The sequence below is a fragment of the Aquarana catesbeiana genome, linkage group LG03 (genome assembly GCF_042186555.1).
Source record: "Aquarana catesbeiana isolate 2022-GZ linkage group LG03, ASM4218655v1, whole genome shotgun sequence".
NCBI lineage: Eukaryota > Metazoa > Chordata > Amphibia > Anura > Ranidae > Aquarana > Aquarana catesbeiana.
In genome coordinates this window covers 114728907-114751681 of record NC_133326.1, presented here as the reverse complement: position 1 = coordinate 114751681, position 22775 = coordinate 114728907, and the positions used below count along the sequence as shown (strand labels likewise).

The 22775-nt window shown below is 39.9% G+C and overlaps 1 protein-coding gene across 2 annotated transcripts in view; it reads right to left on the bottom strand.

Moving 5' to 3' along the window:
• Positions 1-440: 440 nt before the first annotated feature.
• The window catches only part of LOC141131584 (nuclear receptor ROR-alpha A), a 685522-nt gene continuing 663187 nt past the window's right edge, over positions 441-22775 (bottom strand). For both annotated transcript variants that reach the window (XM_073619022.1, XM_073619023.1), the window contains 5 exons: positions 21120-21252; positions 19650-19757; positions 15350-15460; positions 13296-13408; positions 441-11461 (listed from right to left, as the gene is read on the bottom strand). In XM_073619022.1, the coding sequence (XP_073475123.1) occupies positions 11297-11461; positions 13296-13408; positions 15350-15460; positions 19650-19757; positions 21120-21252 (630 nt within the window). In that variant the 3' untranslated portion in view covers positions 441-11296. The remainder of the gene's footprint in view (positions 11462-13295; positions 13409-15349; positions 15461-19649; positions 19758-21119; positions 21253-22775) is intronic.

Sequence of the window (22775 nt, the reverse complement as noted above, 5' to 3'; positions counted from 1 at the left end):
GAACCATAAAACAGGATGTGAATCCAGACTTTACTAGCTGCATATTTGTTTGAGGTCAGTAAAGCCTTGTGAGCCAGTCACCTGTAGCTTGCATCTTTAAAAGCAAAGCAAGCAATGGCAGCTCATCTATTACCACTCTCAATGGCCACCTTTTATACAGGTTTGTTTCATAACCCTTTTATACATTAACTGAATGCAACTGTCTAACCCAGTTTTGTATATTATTCAGTAAAACAATTACACTCAGCTGTATCTAGAAGTGTAATTTAAAGGTTTCAAACTGTGCAAACTCAATCCTTAAAGTTTACTAAATTAATGTTGGCAATTTTATTCCAGACTGAGTTTAAGTTTGCTTAGTGATCAATACAACTCTATATATCCCTATGAATGGATCCATAACTTTTACAGAGCTACTTTATTTTTAAGGGGACCCAACATCTTTTCATTCCCATTTCTACAGTCAGTGAATGCACACACAATACTCAAGCGCCTGCTGTCTTAGGACATACTGTGCAAATTTACTAAAGGCATACATTTATTCACGGAGGTCAGTGAAGCCGTATATACTGTCATCATTTAACAATGAGCAAAGGAAATCCAAAATTTCTAGAAAAAAAATAAAAAAATTCCGCTGCCCCTTAGTTGGGCAACACAAGTTCACCAGACAACGTGCAAAATATATGGCAATTGTCCCACTGACTGGCTAGTGAACCCTTATGTTTGGAAACAGGGATTCAGAGACACAGCAGGTACTGAGTATCTATAATGTTAAACCATTTCTCGCTCCAATGGGTTCCCACACAATTTACTATCTGGTAGAAAGTGTGCCTATAACAACAAATACTGTTAAATTTGCCAGGGTATATAGACTATACATAACTAAGATACCCAAAGACAAGCGCTGTATAAGATTAGGTGGTGATCCTCATATCTATGGAGTGTCAACAATATAGACGCCCCCAACCAACCAGAGTGATGAGGACTGACTGATCTTTTCCTCAGACTACCATTTTATCCCTACAAAGTGGCTACTTACACAGTCCCCAGTGAGATAAACATGTCAGACACCTCAAAAAAAAAAAATCTAGCCATCGTCCAATTTCTATGGCTAATTCCATACACCTTTGTGGAACCCTTTATCCATATACTCTAGAAAAGTAAAAAACAAAATAAAACAAACCTGTGCCTGTGCTCTGGGCAAGAGAGAGATACATCGATAATAAAAGATCGGAACACTTTAGTACACTTTTCTACCTCCCCTTCCCCTGGAATTTTCAGTACACCTTTACACCAGTTCTTTGCTGTATAGTTTACCAGGTGCCAAAAAGTCTTTGGCTGAAAGCTGTAACCATGCATATGCACTGCAGCCTCCATTCCCTTTAATAGAAAGCCACAGCCTGACAGATAAGTGCTCTATTAATAGGATTGGAGGCGATGATACACAGAGGGGTTGATTTACAAAAACTGGAGAGTGCAAAATCTGCTGCAGCTGTGCATGGTAGCCAATCGGCTTCTAACTCCAGCTTGTTCAATTAACCACTTCAGCCCCGGAAGATTTGGCTGCTCAACAACCAGGCCATTTTTTGCGATACGGCACTGCGTCACTTTAACTGACAATTGCGTGGTCGTGCAGCACTGTACCCAAACAAAACTGAAGTCCTTTTTTTCCCATAAATAGAGCTTTCTTTTGGTGGTATTCGAACACCTCTGTGGTTTTTATTTTTGCTCTATAAAAACAAGAAGAGCGACAATTTTGAAAAAAAAACACATCTTTTACTTTTTGCTATAATAAATATCCCACATTTAAAAAAAGAAAAAACAAAACATTTTTTTCCCTCAGTCTAGGCCGATATGTATTTTACTTTTTTTTTTTACCAAAAATATCGCAATAAGCGTATATTGATTGGTTTGCGCAAAAGTTATAGCGTCTACAAAATAGGGGATAGATTTATGGCATTTTTATTATTATTTTTTAAATTTTACTAGTAATGGTGGCGATCTGCGATTTTTATCAGGACTGTGATATTGCGGTGGACAAATTGGACACTTGACACATTTTTGGGACAATTGACAATTATACAGCGATCAGTGCTATAAAAATGCACTGATTACTGTGTAAATGTCACTGGCAGGGAAGGGGTTAACACTAGGGGGCGATCAAGGGGTTAACTGTGTTCCCTAGGTGTGTTCTAATTGTAGGGGGGTGGGACTTACTAGGGGGAGAGAGAGAGATCGGTGTTCATACTTTGTACGAACACACGATCTGTCTCCTCTCCCCTGAGGAACCGCACACAGATGCCCGTTCTCACTCTATCACAAGCGATCGTGGGTGCCCGACGGTCATCGCATTGGCTCCGGGCACACGCTGCGTGCCTCTAGTGGCCAAAAAGGCTAAGCGAAGTAAGGCAACGTCATTTCGCCCAGCCATGCCATTCTGCCACAGTAAAACTGCGGTTGGCTGGTCGGCAAGCAGTTAAGCTTTGCCAAAAAAAAAAAAAAAAAAACACTAAAAGCTGATTGGTTTTTATACACAGTTGCACCAGATTTTGCACTCTTTAGTTTTAGTAAATCAACCTCACTCTGTAGATTTTGGCCAAGACTGTTGTTGTACCAGACAAGCTAAATAGTGAGCATCTAAGGACAGCAGGACCATAGGTAAGCATAACCTTGTTGGAATTGCAGGGGGGAGAAAGACAAAAGAAGACAAGCGCATTAAAAGCAAAAGTATCTTTTAAGACACGCTTCTTAATAGCTCAACAGTTTAGAATTAGACAGATTACGGCAAATGGAGCAATTACCAATTCATACTAAAAAGAGCACCTGCAACAACTGAAGTACCAAAATGATTTCTATTTTTTTTAAAGGTTTATTTGTTTCATTTATTTAATGTCTGAATCAAAGCAAGTAACAACCAATTCTATATATTTACACAAAAGACATTGGCAGAGATCACCTGTTGGTGAACATGATGTAAAGAATAGTAGTCAATACATAAACCAGCCACTTAATCCAGTAGTACCATGGATTGCAGACTGAGTAAGGAAAAACACTGTATATTACTGGGGTCCCCCCAACTTCTCCTTAAATTCAGTTTTATAGGCGTACTTTTGTGTTTAGTTGAAATAAACATTTGCCTGCAAAAAAAAAAAAAAAAAAAAGGCGGGGGACGGGTCTGAATTTGTGAAGACTGCCAGAACATAACACTAAACTAGACCAGACAATGTCCAGAGTAAAGCGATCAGTGGTCGAACAAAGGATACATGACATTTTTCCCTTTGCTGAAAGTTTAATTGCAGGATTCTATGACTGCCCCCTTTCTGGCAGCATCTCCAATGTGACAGCCTAACGAGATGGATGAGTAATTCCCTGAGGGAGCAAGGTATATTTATATATTTTACAGATTCTATATACATATTGCACATTAGAAGGAGTGGGGGGAAAGTGCAAACCAAATGGTAATTATTACACAATTACAGAAAGATTCCTGGAATGTTCTAAAGCAATTACAATTAAAAAACAAAAAACAAAACAAAAACCCAACATAGAACATGCTTAATGAACATGCAGCAGCTTATATTAAGGATGAGAATTCTAAAAACCTCTGAATGGATGGGATACTGTGTGCAGCTACACACCCAGCTCAGAAACAAATTTACCTGCAAGGTAGTAAACCCAAAAACATATTCTGGATTTGCCATTAGCAAGTAGAATTGCAAAAGAAAAAAAAAAAAAAGGTAAAAATCCATCAACTTTTAAGCCTTGTACACATGATAAAATTAGCAGACGAATGATCGTCTTTTTTTTGTTTTGTTTAGCATGCTAGTCTCCATATGGAAAATTAAGAGGTTACTTAAAATTACGAGTCACTGAAACTCTTGTACAACAGAATTCAACTTCGGGAGTGAAGCAATGTATTTTCGGATAATTTTGGACAAAAGCTGTGTACCACCAATCAGATTATCGTATGATCACTTTGACAGGGGAAATTTTTTTGTACGATTTTCTGACCGTGTGCAGTAGGCTTTAATGTACTGTAACCATAGACAAGGTAGGGCCTTTCCTCCATTATTGTGTTGTAAATTACTTCTTGTATTTTGACAACCAAAATCAAACACATGGGTGCTTACCTGCAAATGTGTTTGAACTTGCACATTCATATGTACCCTACTTTTGCTATAAATCCGTTACAGAAGTAGGCACAGTGAAGGGGCTGGCAAAAAAAAAAAACAAACAAAAAAAAAAAAAAACACATAACCTCTTAGCTAATGATCAATGTTGAATGTCAGTAATCAATTGGAAAAAATGTTACCTAAATAATACTTTGTAGTGAAAATTTTAAGCTTTCTGACTCCTATAGTAAAGGAAAAAGTAGGAAAAGGCACTACTCTTTGCAGTAGTAGTAATACACATGGTGATCAAAAACCATATAATAATACTCGCAATAGAAGTTGGAAAAAAAGGACAGTTCTCATAATGAAGAAGTCCTAATCTCCTCCATATGTATTACACAAGTAGGCCGACTTTAACAGAGGCTGAGCTGTTTGCAGTGCAGACGAGAAATGCTTGTCCAAGCACAAGCAGGTATATTTGGGTCTATTGTCCATGTAAAAATAATTTATAAACATCCTGATTAGGTTTTAAGTTTTCTTCTTCAAGTAGGGTTGAAAAAAAAATGTATATTTCCAAAATGAAAACACCTTCTATAGTTAATGGGCCATCCTTTCACTGCTGCATATTCATTCTCGCATTACAAGCTAGAAAAAACCCTGCAACTTTACAATGTCTGTATACAACTAAGATATTTGGGCTATGGCACATTTAAGAAAATGAAACACTTTTTTTTTTTTTTTTTTTTTTTTTTTTTGCATTTTTGTTTTTTTACCAGAGACAGAGTTCTTGAAAATACAAAGCTTACCTTTGATTTTTTTTTTTTGAATCCTTATAAAATTTGTACAATAATCGTTTTGTTTGTAACATTTTTTTTTCACATTACAAAAATCTGTTTTATCATTGTGACCACTAAACAAATCACATTTTTTTATTGCAGGAATAGTTCAAGTGCCTTTAAATATTTATATAAGGGATAAAAAAATATACTTTTTTTTAATTATTATGCTTTTTTAAAGTGGTCCAAACATTGTATTAAATATTGTAATTATATCCATTACCCACTTTAATTACTATTAACACTTAAAGCAGCCAAAAACACACACAAACACACACCTGTAATATTTGATTGAACATAGCTATTTGGGATTGTACAACAAAGCAATCAACACAAATGCCATTTATATATATATATTCGTTTTGTGTCATTGTGTCACCAAGTGAAATAAATTCCAAACGAACATCTTTTATTATCAGTTCTGTAATATATGTGTCTAGCACAGGTGGAAGCTGTAGCAATATAGCTCCACTGGGACCTGAGAACCAGGGCTCTATACATTTCTACAAAAAGCCACTATTTGATGCCATTTTTAACACTGTGAAGGAAATACAACTTTTATTCATAGCCAGCTTTAGCTAAGTGCAACTGGTGGTGCCCCATCCTACAGTGGGCAACAGCACCTAGATATTCAGCTTATTATAATATATACAGTAGACACTGGGTGCTACCCTTCATAAGTTCAGAATAGGCACCTACACCCTAATTCCTATCCCCCCATTCTATGGTCTTGTAAGTCACCAAAATATTTATTGGGGGGGTAGAAGAACAGGAGTCAATGTCAAAACTTCCTCTCTTCCTGCAGGTTAGATAGGTACAAGCAAGATGCGATGTAAATAACATACTTTCAGCTTCAAATGTCAGAACCAATAATAGGTGGGCACCATGGAACACATGGGTAAGATTTACTAAAGGTGGAGAGTGCAAAATCTGGCGCAGCTCGGCATAGTAACCAATCCACTTCCAGATTTTTTTGTCAAAAGCTTAACCACTTGAAGATCAGGCCTTTTTCTGACATTTGTTGCTTACAAGTTAAAATGAGTACTTTTTGCTAGAAAATTACTTAGAACCCCCAAATATTATATATATATATATTTTTATTTTTATTTTTTTTTAACAGAGATCCTACAGAATAAAATGGCGATCGTTCCAATATTTTAGGGCATCGGTCTTCCAAACATAATTTTTTGGGGAAAAAAATACACTTTAATGAATTAATAAAAACGAAACAAAAAAAAACAGTTAGCCCAATTTTTCTGTATAATTTGAAAGATGTTACGCCGAGTAAATTGATACCCAACATGTCATGCTTTAAAATTGTACACGCATGTGGAATGGTGACAAACTACGGTACTTAAATTTTTTTTTTAACAGGTTACCTGTTTAGAGTTAAGGAGGTTGATCACTTTTATTGCTGTTACAAGGAATGTAAACATTCCTTGTGACAGTAATAGGCAGTGACAGGTACTCTTTATAAGAGTCTATAAGACCCCAAACCCCTCCTTCTGCACTTGAAAGCACTCAAAATGCCATGATTGGCGTTTTTGAATATATTCAAAGTTTTAAAACTGGCGCCTTTAAGACTCCAGTAAACCGGAAGTGACATTGCTTCCGAGTTACTACATCAGAGACCCGATCAAAGCCGATTCCGGCGGGATGGGAGAGCCCGGGCAGAGCGGCGGAAAGGGGAATGTCCCCTCCCACTGCTTGTGATAACTTTTAAGCGGCTAGAACAAAGCCAACCACCGACGCTAACAAAAGGGTAACGGGTTGATTACTCCAGTACAACCACTTGAAGCAGAATGACGCACAGGTACATGATTTTGCGGCAAGTGGTTAATTGAACAAGCTGAAGTTAGAAGCCAATTTGCTGCCATGCAGAGCTGCACAAGATTTTGCACTCTCCAGTTTTAGTAAATCAACCCGAGTGTTTTAGAAGTACTGAATTTGCCCTGCGGAAGGGAAGGAGATTTGCTCAGAGACTGCCACCTAGGAAATCCCCCAACTTATGAAGGGTGATGAGCAGCATTAGCAAAGCATGGCTGTCAAAGTTTGTGGCAATGATTTAAAGGAGGGTGAGAGAATTAATGTTAAAAATACTGCACAAGGCACCACAGAACCTAAGGCTGCAATTTAGTAAGGTCAGATTTGGCCCCTCCAGGATGGCGGGGCTGGTGGCATTTGCTTCTATGACTCCAGCTGTTGCTATACCAATCAGAAACGGTTACACAGCAGTTCTACTGAAGACTTGCAGTGCTATATGTGGCAATTACCACAGTGTAATGCAGGAGGCTTTACTTAAGGGAAGTCATTGCATGCCTAAAGTCCAGCAAACTGGGTCCCATAACTTGGTTTACCCAATGTTTTATATTTCTTATGCTTTTGTGCTGCAGTACCTTGTGGCACTATATAAATAATATGGAATAGGTCTCTACAGATTATTACAACAGGACACAGTATGTTGTTGGGGTTGCAGGAAGGAACCACCAAAGCAGCCACAGGAGAACACATTGGAGTGGATTTACTAAAACTGGAGAGTGCAAAATCTGGTGCAGCTCTGCATGGTAGTCAATCGGCTTCTAACTTCAGCTTATTCATGTAAAGTGGAACTTTACCCATAACAACTTGATAAAACAATGTTCTTTAGCAAGGAACATGCATTCCACATTAGTAATTATGCTATCAAAATTAGTGTGTGCTGTGAATTGCCTCCAGCATTGCTACTGTTTCTTCTTGCTGGAGGTTGCCATTTTGCTGAAGCCCATAGCCCTGAACAGCAGTAAATCATAAAGTGGAACTAAACCCATCGATAACAGTTACATTCCAGGAATGCTGGAGTTGCTAACTGTCCCATTTGCTTTTGCCCCGGTTCACACTAGGGGCGGCATGACTTGCAGGTCGCCTCACCGAGGCGACCTGCACACGACTGCCTGGGCGACTTGCAAAACGACCTCTGTATAGAAGTCTATGCAAGTCGCCCCCAAAGTAGTACAGGAACCTTTTTCTAAGTCGGAGCGACTTGCGCCGCTCCCCTTAGAACGGTTCCATTGTACAGAACGGGACGCTACTTGTCAGGCGACTAGGTCGCCTGACAAGTCGTCCTAGTGTGAACCGAGCCTCAGTGCTCAACCAAACTGACAAACGGCTGGTGTCATAACTGATCACATGTGCAGCACCATGGCAGTTGCAGATCAAACCAAACCAGCTTCTGTGGCTGTAAAAGGATTTGGAGGGTTTAATTCCGCTTTAACGCTGTCAGCAAATCGGCCTCTAGAGACTTTGCAGTGCCTAAAAATGGAGAACTGAGCATGTGTAGAGCAGGGTGAGACAGTGTATTACTGGATTTTAAACAGTATAGGCATATATTTTTAATGTTTCACATACAGCGAGGGGAAAAAAAAAAAAAAAAAAAAAAAGACGTATTAGATCCCCTGCTGATTTTGTACCTTTGCCCACAGACAAAAATTATCAGTCTATAATTTTAATGGTAGGTTTATTTTTTACAGTGATGGAAAGAAAAAACAAAAAAATACAGAAAAACACATTTCAAAAAAGTTATGCAATGATTTGCATTTTAAATTGAGTGAAAACAGTATCTGACCCCTTTGCAAAACATGACTTAGTACTTGATGGCAAAACCCTTGTTGGCAATCACAGAGTTCAGATGTTTCTTATAGGTGGCCACCAGGTTTGCACACATCTTAGTAGGGATTTTGTCTCACTCCTCTTTGCAGATCCTCTCCAAGTCATTAAGGTTTTGAGGCCGACGTTTGGTAACTCAAACCTTCAGCTCCCTCCGCATGTTTTTTATGGAATCATGGTCTGGAAACTGGCTAGGCCACGCCAGGACCTTAATGTGCTTCTCCTTGAGCCACTCCTTTGTTGCCTTGGCCGTGTGTTTTGGGTCATTGTCATGCTGGAAAACCCATCCACAACCCATTTTCAATGCCCTAGCTGAGGGAAGGAGGTTCTCACCTAAGATTTGACAGTACATGGCTCCGTCCATTATCCCTTTGATGCGGTGAAGTTGTCCTGTCCCCTTAGCAGAAAAACACCCCCAAAGCATAATGTTTCCACCTCCATGTTTGATGGTGGGGATGGTGTTCTGGGGTCATAGGCAGCATTCTTCCTCCTACAAACACAGCAATTTGAGTTGATGCCAAAGAGCTCGATTTTGGTCTCATCTGACCACAAACACTTTCACCCAGTTCTCCTCTGAATCATTCAGATGTTTATTAGCAAACTTCAGATGGGCCTGTAGATGTGATTTCTTGAGCAGGGGGACCTTGCGAGCACTGCAGGATTTCAGTCCTTCACGGCCTAGCGTGTTACCAATTGTTTTCTTGGTGACTATGGTCCCAGCTGCCTTGAGATCATTGACAAGATTCTCTTGTGTAGTTCTGGACTGATTCCTCGACATTATCATGATCATTGAAACTCCACAAGGTGAGATCTTGCATGGAGCCCCAGATCGAGGGAGATTGACAGTTATTTTGTGTTTCTTCCATTTGCAAATAATATCACCAACTGTTGTCACTCTCTCACCAAGCTGCTTGGCGATGGTCTTGTAGCCCATTCCAGCCAGCCTTGTATAGGTCTACAATCTTGCCCCTGACATCCTTGGGCAGCTCTTTGGTCTTGGCCATGGTGGAGAGATTAGAATCTGATTAATTGCTTCTGTGGACAGGCGTCTTTTATATAGGTAACAAGCAGAGATTAGGGACACTCCCTTTAAGAGAGTGCTCCTAATCTCAGCTCGTTTCCTGTATAGAAGACACCTGGGAGCCAGAAATCTTGCTGATTGATAGGGGATCAAATACTTATTTCACTCATTAAAATGCAATTCAATTTATAACTTTTTTAAATGTGTTTTTCTAAATATTTTTGTTATTCGGTCCCTCACTGTTAAAATAAACCTACCATTAAAATGATAGAAAGTTCATTTGTCAGTGGGCAAATATACAAAATCAGCAGGGGACCAATAACTTTTTTCCCCTCATTGTAGCTATACCTGCAAAAGGGGCCAACCTGAAGTCACCTAGCATGCAAGACTTCATTTTCTGAATAAAGTTCAACTTTAAGCTTTGACAAAAAAAAAACCTGGAAGCAGATTGGTTTCTATGCAGAGCTGTACCAGATGTGGAATCTCTAGTTTTAGTAAATCAACCCAATTATTAGACCCCTTTAGAAGTAGCAGCAGAGCACAGAGCAATGTTTCAACACACCACGTTCCAGAAAGTGGAGCATGCCTCTTCTTTTTCAGAGTACTTTCAGATTTGTTTCTTTGAGCAAGTGACGAGGTCGCTTTAATAATCTCTCTCAGAATCATAAGCTGAAATTTTAGATAACATATTTTTGTTACGGTATAATGATGTAAGAGCCTCCTGAATATGGAATTCAAAGAAAAGGGAACATACAAGAAAATGTATTTGTGACAGAGAAAGACCTGATCTAATAAAAAAAAAAAGAAAAAAAAAGGAGTATGATGCAGGAAGACACCTGGTGACACAATGTGACAAATAGGACAATGGCGAATGTGCTTTGTCTATTCCGCTGCAGTACGCCAAACATCAATTACTCTTGTATGCCTCCAAACAAGTATGACTGCTCTCCGTTCTCATTGACGCAGGAGTTATTTCAACCCCATTCAGTACCAGATTTCTGGGAACGGTAAAGCAACTACCTGGACAAGCATCTTCCCTCCCCCCCCGACTCTCACAAAAACAGCAGCAGCAACTACCCCAACACCCTCTTAATAATCTATTGCTTTTACACTAAGTCGCAAATTCCTGATGTGTACATGAAAATACATTTAAAAAAAACAAACATAAAACACATTTCACTAAACAAATGGAAAAAGAGCAGTAGGAATTAATAAAAAGGTGCAAACAAAAAAAAAAAAAAAAAAACTAAAAAAGTGCCACACGGAAACAGACCAGAATAAGTCTATAGCTGGGCCCTACGCTTTAAACAATATCTCTGTAGCCATATAAAGGTTCATGCCCACATACCCTGTAATACATATATATTTATATATAAATATTATTTTGCTTGTATTGCTAGAGACATTAGAAGTCTCATGGTTAAAATGCAGGTGTGGTTTTTTTTTCTCACCAGCCTGCTCTGCAGTTGGTCCTTAAAATTCTCTCCTTTACCTCTTGTAAACAATAACCCTGGGGGGGTGAGAGGTCAAGGACAAATGTCTGTGCATGTCACCACTCTCCTCCTGCACCCAGGTTTGCGTAAAGTGTCTTGGTTCCTCTATCCCATGTATAAATGCACACGTGTGTGCGCGGCTGGATTCTTATGAAGCGGTCGCTTGTTCCAGGTATGAACAGTAAGTGGGCTGTTCTATCCCTCCAGTTGCATGGCTGGCTCATATTCAGAGGTAAAGAGTTCCTTGTAGAGGGGAGGGAAGTGGTGTCTCACAATGTCTGGATATATTGCTTTAAACGCCATGAGTTTCTCTGTGTGACGACTACACAACGCACGTAGCGTGGAGACTTTGCATATTAACTGAAATATAAGAAACAAGGACTTACATTATAAAGTAAAAAACAACAAACAATACAGAGACACAAACATGGATAGTCCCAGTGACTGTTCAAGTAGCTACATATGACTCTATATAGCAGTGTTTCTCAACTCCAGTCCTCAAGAAAACCTAACAGGTCATGTTTTCAGGATTTCCCTCAGCTGTGGTAATTACTAAGGCAGTGAAACTGATCAAATTACCTGTGCAAAATAATGGAGAGCCCGAAAACATGACCTGTTGGGACACCTTCAGGACTGGAGAAACACTGCTATATAGGACTAGCTAATGCGGATATACTAATGGCCTGGTTATATGGAGAACCTGCAGAACTGATCAACTCTATTAAAGGTAATAAGCTGTCATGATAGCAATATGGCAGCTGCTACTCTATATGGCTGCTTGTAGACTTCAGACCCTCCCAGTTTCTTGTGTACGGTCATTGGTTGCTGTACATCCTTTTCCAAAACCATGGCCATTGTTATATAGAGTTGGCCCCTATATCATAATGACGTTTAGTCTGATTGAGGTCAGGTCTCTGTGTAAGCCACTCCACAACTACCCCATCACACTATGGGGTTGATTTACTAAAACTAGAGAGTGCAAAATGTGGTGCAGCTCTGCATACAAACCAATCAGCTTCCAGTTATTTTGCACTCTCCAGTTTTAGTAAATCAAGCAATATGCCTTTAAGGACCTGGATTTGTGTATCTCTGAATACAATAAAGTTCAGCTGCCTCATAAGAAATCATTACAAGAGCACAGTGTATGTCATTTAAAAATAGTATGGAAGACTTCTGGGGATTCCCATGAAAATAGTTTAGGAACATCTATAAAGGTTCCAAAGTCAAACATATTAAACTATTTTTTTTCTGTCTTTGCTATCCTGTACCAGCGACAATCATTCCCCGCTATGTAAAAATGATTCCCCTGTTGCATACTGCTGCTGAACATGACCCACGTGGTATTCCCATTTGAAAAACATGTTCAACTGTCCAAAAAAGGCAACAGTATCACCTCCTGGGTGTCTGTTGGCATCTCCTGTGCTGCCCACAGATTGCCTTTTAGATACCAACACAGGTATGTAAGCAAGCCCCTACATACTTGCTCCACAAATGAGCTTGAGTGCCCATTGACACCACAAAAACATCCTGCAGATGCGTATCTGCATGTGAGTTTTTAACGCATTTTTAATGCGTTCTGGTGCACTTTTGATGCGTTTCCAGAGGCTTTTCTTTTGTTTTGTTCACTGCACTGGGGTCTGGTGCATTTTTAATGCTTTTTATTAGGTTCCAGTACAGTTCTGTGCAAGAAAAAAGCAGCATGTGGTACCTGTCTTTCTGGAACTGGAACACACTGGCATGTATTGGGCTGGTTTGAACTATGCCATCGGAACCCATATAACCTACTTTCCATGTGTTTTGATGCAGAAAAAAAAAGCACTGCATTGCATGTGGTGTGAACTGGCCCTGAAAGCGTAAATAATAACCCATCAATTTAACGGTTTCCCAAAACTGTTACATTTAAGGCATGACGTGAATTAATAACCGTTGCTTGTGAACTAAACTGAACTGAACTGTCAAGCCATCAAATAGCTGGTGTCATAACTAACCTAACAAGGCAGCTTCCTGGGCTGTAAAGGATAGGAAGGTTTAGTTCCACTTTACCTTTTGAGCTTATTCAATAAAAAATATATTTCACAGGACCGACAGTGCAGTGATTACAGTACCTGTTCTTGTCCCAGTCTGACTTGAGTAATGTGAATTCTGTTCAGTTGTTAGGTTTACTGAATAAGCCTGCTGAAGGATGTGGCCTTACCTTGGTTAGAATTCCATCATCACGATGGTTCTTTTGAAGAACATGCTGCAGTGTGAGCTGGATTTTCTGCTGGAGTTTCTCAATCTTCAGTTTCTCCTGTAGCCATGATCGATCTTTAAAAAAGTGGCATCATAAAAAAATTATTTGGCATAGAGTATGGACTAAAATATACCACTGCCCAGCCCTCAGCCATGTGGCAGTGACAAGGACAAAAATGTGTTAGTCAAGTAACAAACACTTCAAAGTGTTTGAACAGTCATTCTCTGTAATGTCCGTATGTATGTATGTATGTATGTATGTATGTATGTTAGCACATACTAAATAAATAGCTGTGATCAAAGAAGAGTGCTGCAATTTCGAGAGTACGAGTTCTGGTCAAAGCCTTTTTTGGTCATACTTCTCTTGTAGGCCACAGAAATGCACATATTTATGCTCTTCTGTGACCAAGGCTATCAGCCACTATCAGCAGACGTCACAGAGCCACTCCAGGCTCTGGAAGAATCCAGACCGTATTGTCAGGATCCACCCAGCTGCCTGGTTGACAGCTAGCCCCGGCCCTCAGTGCATGGCTGAGCACAGAGGCGAGTATATATAGGTTTGCTTTTTTGTTGACCCCCAAACTTCTCTTATAAAAGTAGTTTGCTAACGGCTGCTTGTAATTACAGAAATCAGTTACCTCTTGATGCTCCTTATATTGCATAAGCCCATTAGAGGCTAGTACTCCACTGTCTCAATGCAATGAATTGTGCCAATTATCATTTACATCTAAAATGAACATAAGATGATCCCAGTATCATTTCTGAACCACTATTTTGTACATATGTGCACAAGTTAAAAAGCAAAGGGTTCTCTACAGGAACTTCACATCAGCAAGGTTGGGTAGACACAGATGCTGCATGGCTTACCAAGATGACCAACAATATTAACCACTTGCCTACAGGGCACTTTCACCCCCTTTTAAACTTTCAGCGCTGGCGCACTTTGAAAGGACAATTGCGCGATCATGCAACACTGTAACCATGTGAAATTTTTATCATTTTCTTTACACAAATAGAGCTTTGTTTGGTGGTATTTAATCACTGTTTTTTTTTTTTTCGTAAAAATTAAAAAAAAAAAAACAGGACTGAAAATTTTGAAATAAAAAATAAAAAATAAAAGTTTATTAGTTTCGGTCAGTAAATTTTATGAATAAGTAATTTTTCTCCTTCACTGATGGGCGCTGATGAGGCGGCACTGATGAGCATTGATATGTGGCACTGATGAGCACTAATAGGCGGCACTGATGGGTGGCATGGATAGGCAGCACTGATAACCAGCCCTGACTGGCATCACTATCGGGCAACGATTGCTGGCGCGTTATTGTAATCAAGGCACTGATGATCAGTGCCCTGATTACATGTCTTGATGTCCCCTGGGAGGAGATGCCGCTGATTGGCTCTCCTCGCCACACACTCTGTCAGAGTGAGGTGATGAGAGTCGATTACCGGCATCTCCGTGTTTACATGTGACCGGCTGTGATTGGAAAACATTTCATTCACAACAACATTTACAGCCAACAGTTTACACATCTGAATTGAAAGTGACACTGAACTCTGGTTAAAAAAAAAAAAAAAAAAAAAGAAAAAAAAAAAAATGTATTCTATTCATGTATGTATTTTTAACTCAAAAAAAGTCCCTTCTATTGCTCTCAGCCTCCTCCAAATCTTTTTTGGCTGCTGTGCTCCAATTTCCCATTACAGGGTGGCTATGTTCAATTTCCATGGTCTCAATGTACTGTATGTAGGAACATAGACACCCCCTCCCTTGCAGTGTACATGACCACAATGTGCACTTCCCATTTCAAACAGATGCGAGGGGAGGAAAAAGGAGAGGGTTGGGAGCTCACAAAAGAGGTTAAAAGAAAGGCAGAAAAATACAATAAGAAACCATTTCATGAAAAATAGACTACAGGGCCATTAAGCAGTGGATTTTCTTTGAAAAATAATGATATCCTTTTATTGCCAATTTAGCCCTATTCCGGTCTATTTTCTGTGCACTTTTATTAACATCCTCACCTCCTGACATGAGCACAAAGGCAGAAAACAGAGCGATCTCATCCTCCGTCAAATGCAAAGAACACAAGCTTTTACCAAACTCGAATACGAAGCTCATGAAATCTTCACAACCTAAAAAGAGACGTGATAATAAAACACAAAGCCACATGAGCAAGAAAGCAATATAACAAACAGGGTTACACTTTTAATTTAGGCTGTGAAAAGGTTTAGTATATGTAAAACCTTGCAGTAGACTTCTCTAATTTGCTCACTTTTGATCTGTTAAATAGTTCATTAAAGTCGTTATAATATTGATTTTTTTATGTGCACAAAAAATCTGTTCATTCTGTCAGGAATCTTGTGAGCTGATAAAATCCTTTTTTTTTTGGGACTCTGACCTCTGTACCAGGGCAATAACATTTCTTTGCTAGAAAATGACTTTGAACCCCCAAACATTCTATATATATTTTTTTAGCAGAGGTCCTACTGAATAAGATTTATTTAGCAATTTTTTATGTCACATGGTATTTGCGCAGTGCAAATTGCACACACACACACACACACACACTAGAATGCCCAATTTTTTAAATAAAAATTTAAAAGATGATGTTATGAGTAACTAGATACCTAACATGTCACACTTTAAAATTGTGTATGCCGTAGAATGGCGCCAAACTACGGTACTTAAAATTCTCCATACGATTTAAATATTTTTACAGGTTACCAGTTTAGAGTATAGAGGGAGTCTGGCACTAGAATTATTGCTCTCACTCCAATGTTTGCGACGATACCTCACCATTTACATATGCATGCTTTAAATGATTTATATGATATTTCCCTAACCCTTGACCCCATTTTATGTATCCTGGGATAGGTTGATTCCAATACATTGGACTCAAAGTTAATTGTTGCAGTTTTAAGATCTCTTTTTATCGCACAAAAACTGATTTCACAATGGGTATCCTCTACTCTGCCATCAGTATATGAATATAGTAATGAATATAGATCGATCTATCTATATTCATTCTATCTCCAACTTAATGGCAACTTGTGGGCTTAGTGCTATATTTTTTGTTGGTACTTGTTTAAAAAAAAAAAAAAAAAAAATTCTTCTATTTATAGCTTTTATTCTTTGCAACAGTTTGGCTCTGTAATTCTGTACTTGTTAAGAAAAAAAAAAATCTTTTAATAAAATGTGATTTAAAAAAAAAACTTTCAATAAAATGTGATTTTAGCCTTATTTATGACACAGCTTGCAGGGCTCTCAAGGACTTCTATTTGATCTGCTCTACTCCAGGGGCTGGCCTTTTCCCCAGTGTAGGTTCCTGTACACTTGTCTCCACATAGCCCAAAACAGATGTGATGGCAATGTGAGGTAATGTATATTATGTTTATTTTATTTACCCCCCCCCCTTTTCTTCCCCCTCTTCTCTCCCCCCCCCCCCCCATTTTCCCCTTTTCCATGGGATAGGAGGTTTCAGATGAATATGTATACAAACCGTTTTTTGTCGATTTGTTTGTATTTTGTATTTATCATATATGTTTGTTGATACTAGAGAATCGGCTTTGACCGCGCAATGTGTAGGCGATTTCCACTGACTATTATCTTTTATTTAGTCCTTATACATTCTGGGCTATATGTTGCCCTTATGATGTGATATGTCTCTTTTTAACAGTTTGTAATAAAGATATGACTTCATATAAATAGTTTGCTTATCTAAGGAGATTAGAGATATCAGGGGGTCGTCCAACAACCTTATTTTTACGCTTTCCTGCCTTAAAGCGTTTGTAACCCAAAAAATAAATAAAAAATGCATCCTGTTCCTTTAAAACATGTTATACAGCACAGCACCTGTGCTGTGTAATTTGGCCCTCTTACCTGAAATACAATATCTCACAAAAGTGAGTACACCGCTCACATTTTTGTAAATTTTTTATTATCTATTCATGTGACAACACTGAAGAAATTACACAATTTGCTACAATGTAACGTAGTGAGTGTACAGCTTGTATAACAGTGTCAATTTGCTGTCCCCTCAAAATAACTCAACACACAGCCATTAATGTCTAAACCGCTGGCAACAGAAGTGAGTACACCCCTAAGTGAAAATGTCCAAATTGGGCCCAATTAGCCACCCCCCCCCCCCCAGAGTCATATGACTTGTTCATGTTACTAGGTCTCAGGTGTGAATGGGGAGCAGGTGTGTTAAATTTGGGGTCATCGCTCTCTCTCATACTGGTCACTGGAAGTTCAACATGGCACCTCATGGCAAAGAACGGTCTGAGGATCTGAAAAAAAGAATTGTTGTTCTACATAAAGATGGCATAGGCCATAGGAAGATTGCTAAGACCCTGAAACTGAGCTGCAGCACGGTGGCCAAGACCATACATTGGTTTAACAGGACAGGTTCCACTCAGAACAGGCCTCACCATGGTCGACCAAAGAAGTTGAGTGCACATGATCGGCGTCATATCCAGAGGTTGTTTTTGGTAAATAGACGTAAGAGTGCTGTCAGCATTGCTGCAGAGGTTGAAGAGGTGTGTGTGGGGGGGGGGTCGGCCTGTCAGTGCTCAGACCATACGCCGCACACTGCATCAAATTGGTCTGCATGGCTGTCATCCCAGAAGGAAGCCTCTTCTAAAGATGATACACAAGAAAGCCCACAAACAGTTTGCTGAAGACAAGCAGACTAAGGACATGGATTACTGGAACCATGTCCTGTGGTCTGAAGAGACCAGGATAAACTTATTTGGTTCAGATGTGTCAAGCGTGTATTGCGGCAACCAGGTGAGGAGTATAAAGACAAGTGTGTCTTGCCTACAGTCAAGCATGGTGGTGGGAGTGTCATGGTCTGGGGCTGCATGAGTGCTGCCAGCACTGGGGAGCTACAGTTCATTGAGGGAACCATGAATGCCAACATGTACTGTGACATACTGAAGCCGAGCATGATACCCTCCCTTCGGAGACTGGGCCACAGGGCAGTACTCCAACATAACGACCCCAAAACACACCTCCAAGACGACCACTGCCTTGCTAAAGAAGCAGAGGGTAAAGGTGATGGACTGGCCAAGCATGTCTCCAGACCTAAAACCTATTGATATTGAGCATCTGTGGGGCATCCTCAAACAGAAGGTGGAGGTCTCCAACATCCACCTGCACCGTGAGGTTGTCATGGAGGAATGGAAGAGGACTCCAGTGGCAACCTGTGAAGCTCTGGTGAACTCTATGCCCAAGAGGGTTAAGGTAGTTCTGGAAAATAATAGTGGCCACACAAAATATTGACACTTTGTGCCCAATTTGGATATTTTCACTCACTCTTGTTGCCAGCGGTTTAGACATTAATGGCTGCGTGTTGCATTATTTTGAGGGGACAGCACATTTTACACTGTTATACAAGCTGTACACTTACTACTTTACATTGTAGCAAAGTGCAAATTCTTCAGTGTTGTCACATGAAGATATAAAATAAAACATTTACAAAAATGTGAGGGGTGTACTCACTTTTGTGAGATAAATGTACCTGGCTGATCCTGCCATCTCTGTAAACTGTCCACAGTTTATTATGGCTGCTGATCCCTGACACCCTGGTCAGCTTACAAGCCTCTGTCATCCGCATCTCTCCTCTGTCTTTCCCACCCCACCCCCCACCCCCGTCAGCCCAGATCTGCTCCCCGATCCTTCCTTCCTGCTGGTCTTCTTACTATGGTTCCCGGTGTTAGATAACATGATGTTCCCCAGTGAATGTGAATTATAAAAAATATGCTGCCTAATACCTTATTTCAGAGTGCCGCTCAGCTCTCACGTGACTGCCCACCGGTCTCCTCCTCTCCTTCCGACTGGCGTCAGGAGCTGTCAGAGCAGCGTCCTGAAATAAGGTATTAGGCAGCGTATTTTTTTTATAAATCACATACACCAGGGAACATCATGTTATGGAACACAGGGAACTATAGTAAGAAAAAAAGTGGCTTTACATCCATAAATTTCCAAAAAGTCCAGCGCTTGGGGATGAACTACAGTGAAATAACCTCGCAGCACACAGTCTCAGGATAACCGATAATAGTGACTGTGCCACAATATCACTATAAACATGAAAGGATTTATTAAAATAAAATGAGTTTATATGACCCTAAGTTTTATCAATAACCAAAATAATTTAAATAAATGTGTGACCGCAGTCCTTGGCTGTGTTTTTTTTTTTACTTCTTATATTGTGAAATTGTTGCATGCTCCATACTACCTTGGACAGCTAACACAAAGCAGAAAGGCCCACTGGCAAACATGACATGGGACATATACCAATGTGTATTATGAAATACTTGCCAAGTGACTTGAAGACTTCTATGCCTGCATATTTGCCATCAAAATATACGGTGTTGTTTTGTGAATCAAAGGCACGACACATTCTGATGAAAACGACTTCTAAGGAACCTGCAGGAGTAGAAAAAAAAAATTGTGCGCATTGCAATGCAAGTTGGATTAAAGTGACACACACACACACACACACACATTATATATATATATATACATACATACATACATACACACACACACACACATACATACATATATTATATACATATACTGTATATATTGCTGGTCTCACAATGATTAACCACTTGAAGTCCAGGGCAATTTTTTTTAATTTTACAGACTCATCAAGAATGACCCAATCTATCCAATCAATTTGAATCCAGTCAGGCAGACCCTTGCACTACATAGTTTTGGTAGATCTGAAGGAGGATGTATGATGAGCTTTACACTTCAGGCCTTATTTAATAAACAGTGTAATAATTTAAACACTAAGTGCAGTAACCAATAGCAACCAACAACCAATCAGAAAAAATTTGACTGAATGCTATAAGTTCAGACCATTAAACTATTTTATAAATTAAAGCTGAACTACAGAAAAATATATTAAAAAAAAAATATTACCAAGCTCAACTGCTATGTTAAAAGTGTAAAGACAGGAGAGACTGGTGCTCCGGCCAGCGCTTTCTCTCCACAGCATACAGTCATAATAATGGTAGCTGGCAACTCGGAAACTTCTTAGATTCTTACATTTTTTATTGGTTACGGAATCCAAAGTGCTAACGTGTTTCTGCTCACAAAGCCTTCCTTATAGCATGCTGGAGAAGGCTTTGTAAGCCGAAACACGTTAGCACTTTGGATTTTGTATCAGCATTTGTGTAACCAATAAAGAATTTATACTAAAGTTTCAGAGTTGCCAGCTACCATTTTTATGGACAAATGAATCTCTGTATTAAAGTCAGAAGTTTTTTTTATTTTAATGCATTCTATGCATTAACATAAAAAGCCTTCTGTGGGCAGCAACCCCCCTCAGCCCCCCAATACTTACCTGAGCCCATCTCGATTCAGCGATGTTGCAGGAGAGTCTCAGCTGCCCGGGACTCTCCCTCCTCATTGGTTGAGACAGCAGCGTGGCACCATTGGCTCCTGCTGCTGTCAAAGTAAGTGAGCCAATGAGAAGAGGGGCAGAACCGAACTGCAGCTCTGTGTCTGAATGGACACACAGTGCCTTGGCTCTGGTGACCCCATAGCAAGCTGTTTGCTGTGGGGGCACTAGGCAGGAGGGAAGTGCCAGGAGGGCCGGATAGGGACCCGAGAAGTGCAGGATCTGGGCTGCTCTGTGCAAAACCACTGCTCAGAGCAGGCAAAGTATGACCTAGTTGTTATTTTTGAATGAAAAAAAACTGAGCCTTTAGTATCACTTTAATAAATGTATTTTTAAATGCAGTTGACTTATTGTTTAAATGTCATCTTTGTATTTACCTGCTTTTAGCAACACGATCTGATCATTCTGACACAGCTCCATGAACCCATCAATGCGTTTGGCAAATTCCACCACATACTGAATGGCCTCTGTTATTTTGACTGCACAAAGCTGCCACATCACTTCTCGTTGCTGAAAAGGAAAAAGGAATTGTTAATTCAGAAGTTTTCTCCACAGAGAGGCAAGAGTCAGGGTTACAAACCAGAATGTAATATCTCATTTACTTTAAAAGGGGCAGCAGCATTACAATTAAAGCCCAACTCCGGGCACAAGAAAAAAAAAAGACCCTTGCAGTGGTTAACTGTGTGCAAAGTCTAGGGGTATAGGGCTAAAGGAGCAAGACTGACTTTACGCCTCACTCCTGTTGATTGGCCCTATTCGCGCTCCTCTCCAAAGCAATCCCAGCCACGGTCTCTTACCTGCATCCATGAACAATGCAGGATTAATAGCCCACACTTTACGCAATTACACCAAGGGCCTGCCCACAGTCCAGGGCAGAGAAAGGAAGAGAAGGGCACTGGAGCCTGGCAGAACGAGGAAGAAGGTTAGTAATACGGCCTTCTTCTCTAACCCTTAAACTTAACAAGCATGTAATGCCTGCAGTGAGGGGGGGAACCCAACTGAAAGGGTTTCCATTTCTCTCCATTCCAGAGTTGGGCTTTAAACTATGGTCTGACAACTGTATATAATCCTGCAAATGGCACTAAAGTAACCTGAATGCTTTACATACATGAACTATATAGCAATATATTGTATTCTGGCCCAATTGTATCAAATCTCCCACACTGATCAAAAATCAAGCAGTCACCTGACCTAAGGGATTGCTCAACAAAGCTCCTGCACAGAACAAGTGCTATAGTGTTTAAGGAACTGTGTTACCTTGCCCAGGGTAAAGTGACAGTGTCTTAGAAAAGCCCTCCTTCCCAGATACTTACTTTGCCAGCATGCCCCCTCCATTGCTCAGTGTTGGCTGGTGTTTGATGCAAAAGGAGTAGTAACATTACTTCCTCTCATGTGTGTTTGGGCCTTAGGACTGGCTACTAGACCTGAGCACTGTCACATGGGAGGGTTCACATGCTTTCCCTTACCTTAAAATATTGGGCATTGCTGCCAGCTGTGACAGAGGAAAAAAAACAGGAGGGAAGTGCTGACAAGGTATCAGTGGGTCAGGAAGGGCCCTTAGACTTGATATTATCATTTTGCCTTGAATGGGCAAGAAAACAGTGTCACTTTAACACCAACACTGCAGCACACGCTCTATTTGCTTTGCTCTAACTGCAGCAAAGCAAATCAAATCTTCCACGTGCCTTCCTCTATTTGGGTAAACCATAATGTTTTAGATCAGTTTTACGGTAGTTTTTTTTTTTTTTTTTATACATTGGCATTTTATATAGGTTTTCTTAGTGTCAGTACACAATTTCTGTTTTACAAATAATCATTTATACATGAAAAAGAAATCCCAAAGCACTATGGTTTATCTCAATAGACAGCAAAGCAGAACAGCTTGCTTTGAAGCTGATTTTGTCTGATAGAAACCTCTAGCTCAGTGATGGCAAACATTGGCACCCCAGATGTTTTGGAACTACATTTCCCAGGATGCTCATGCACTCTGCAGCGTAGTTGAGCATCATGGGAAATGTAGTTCCAAAACATCT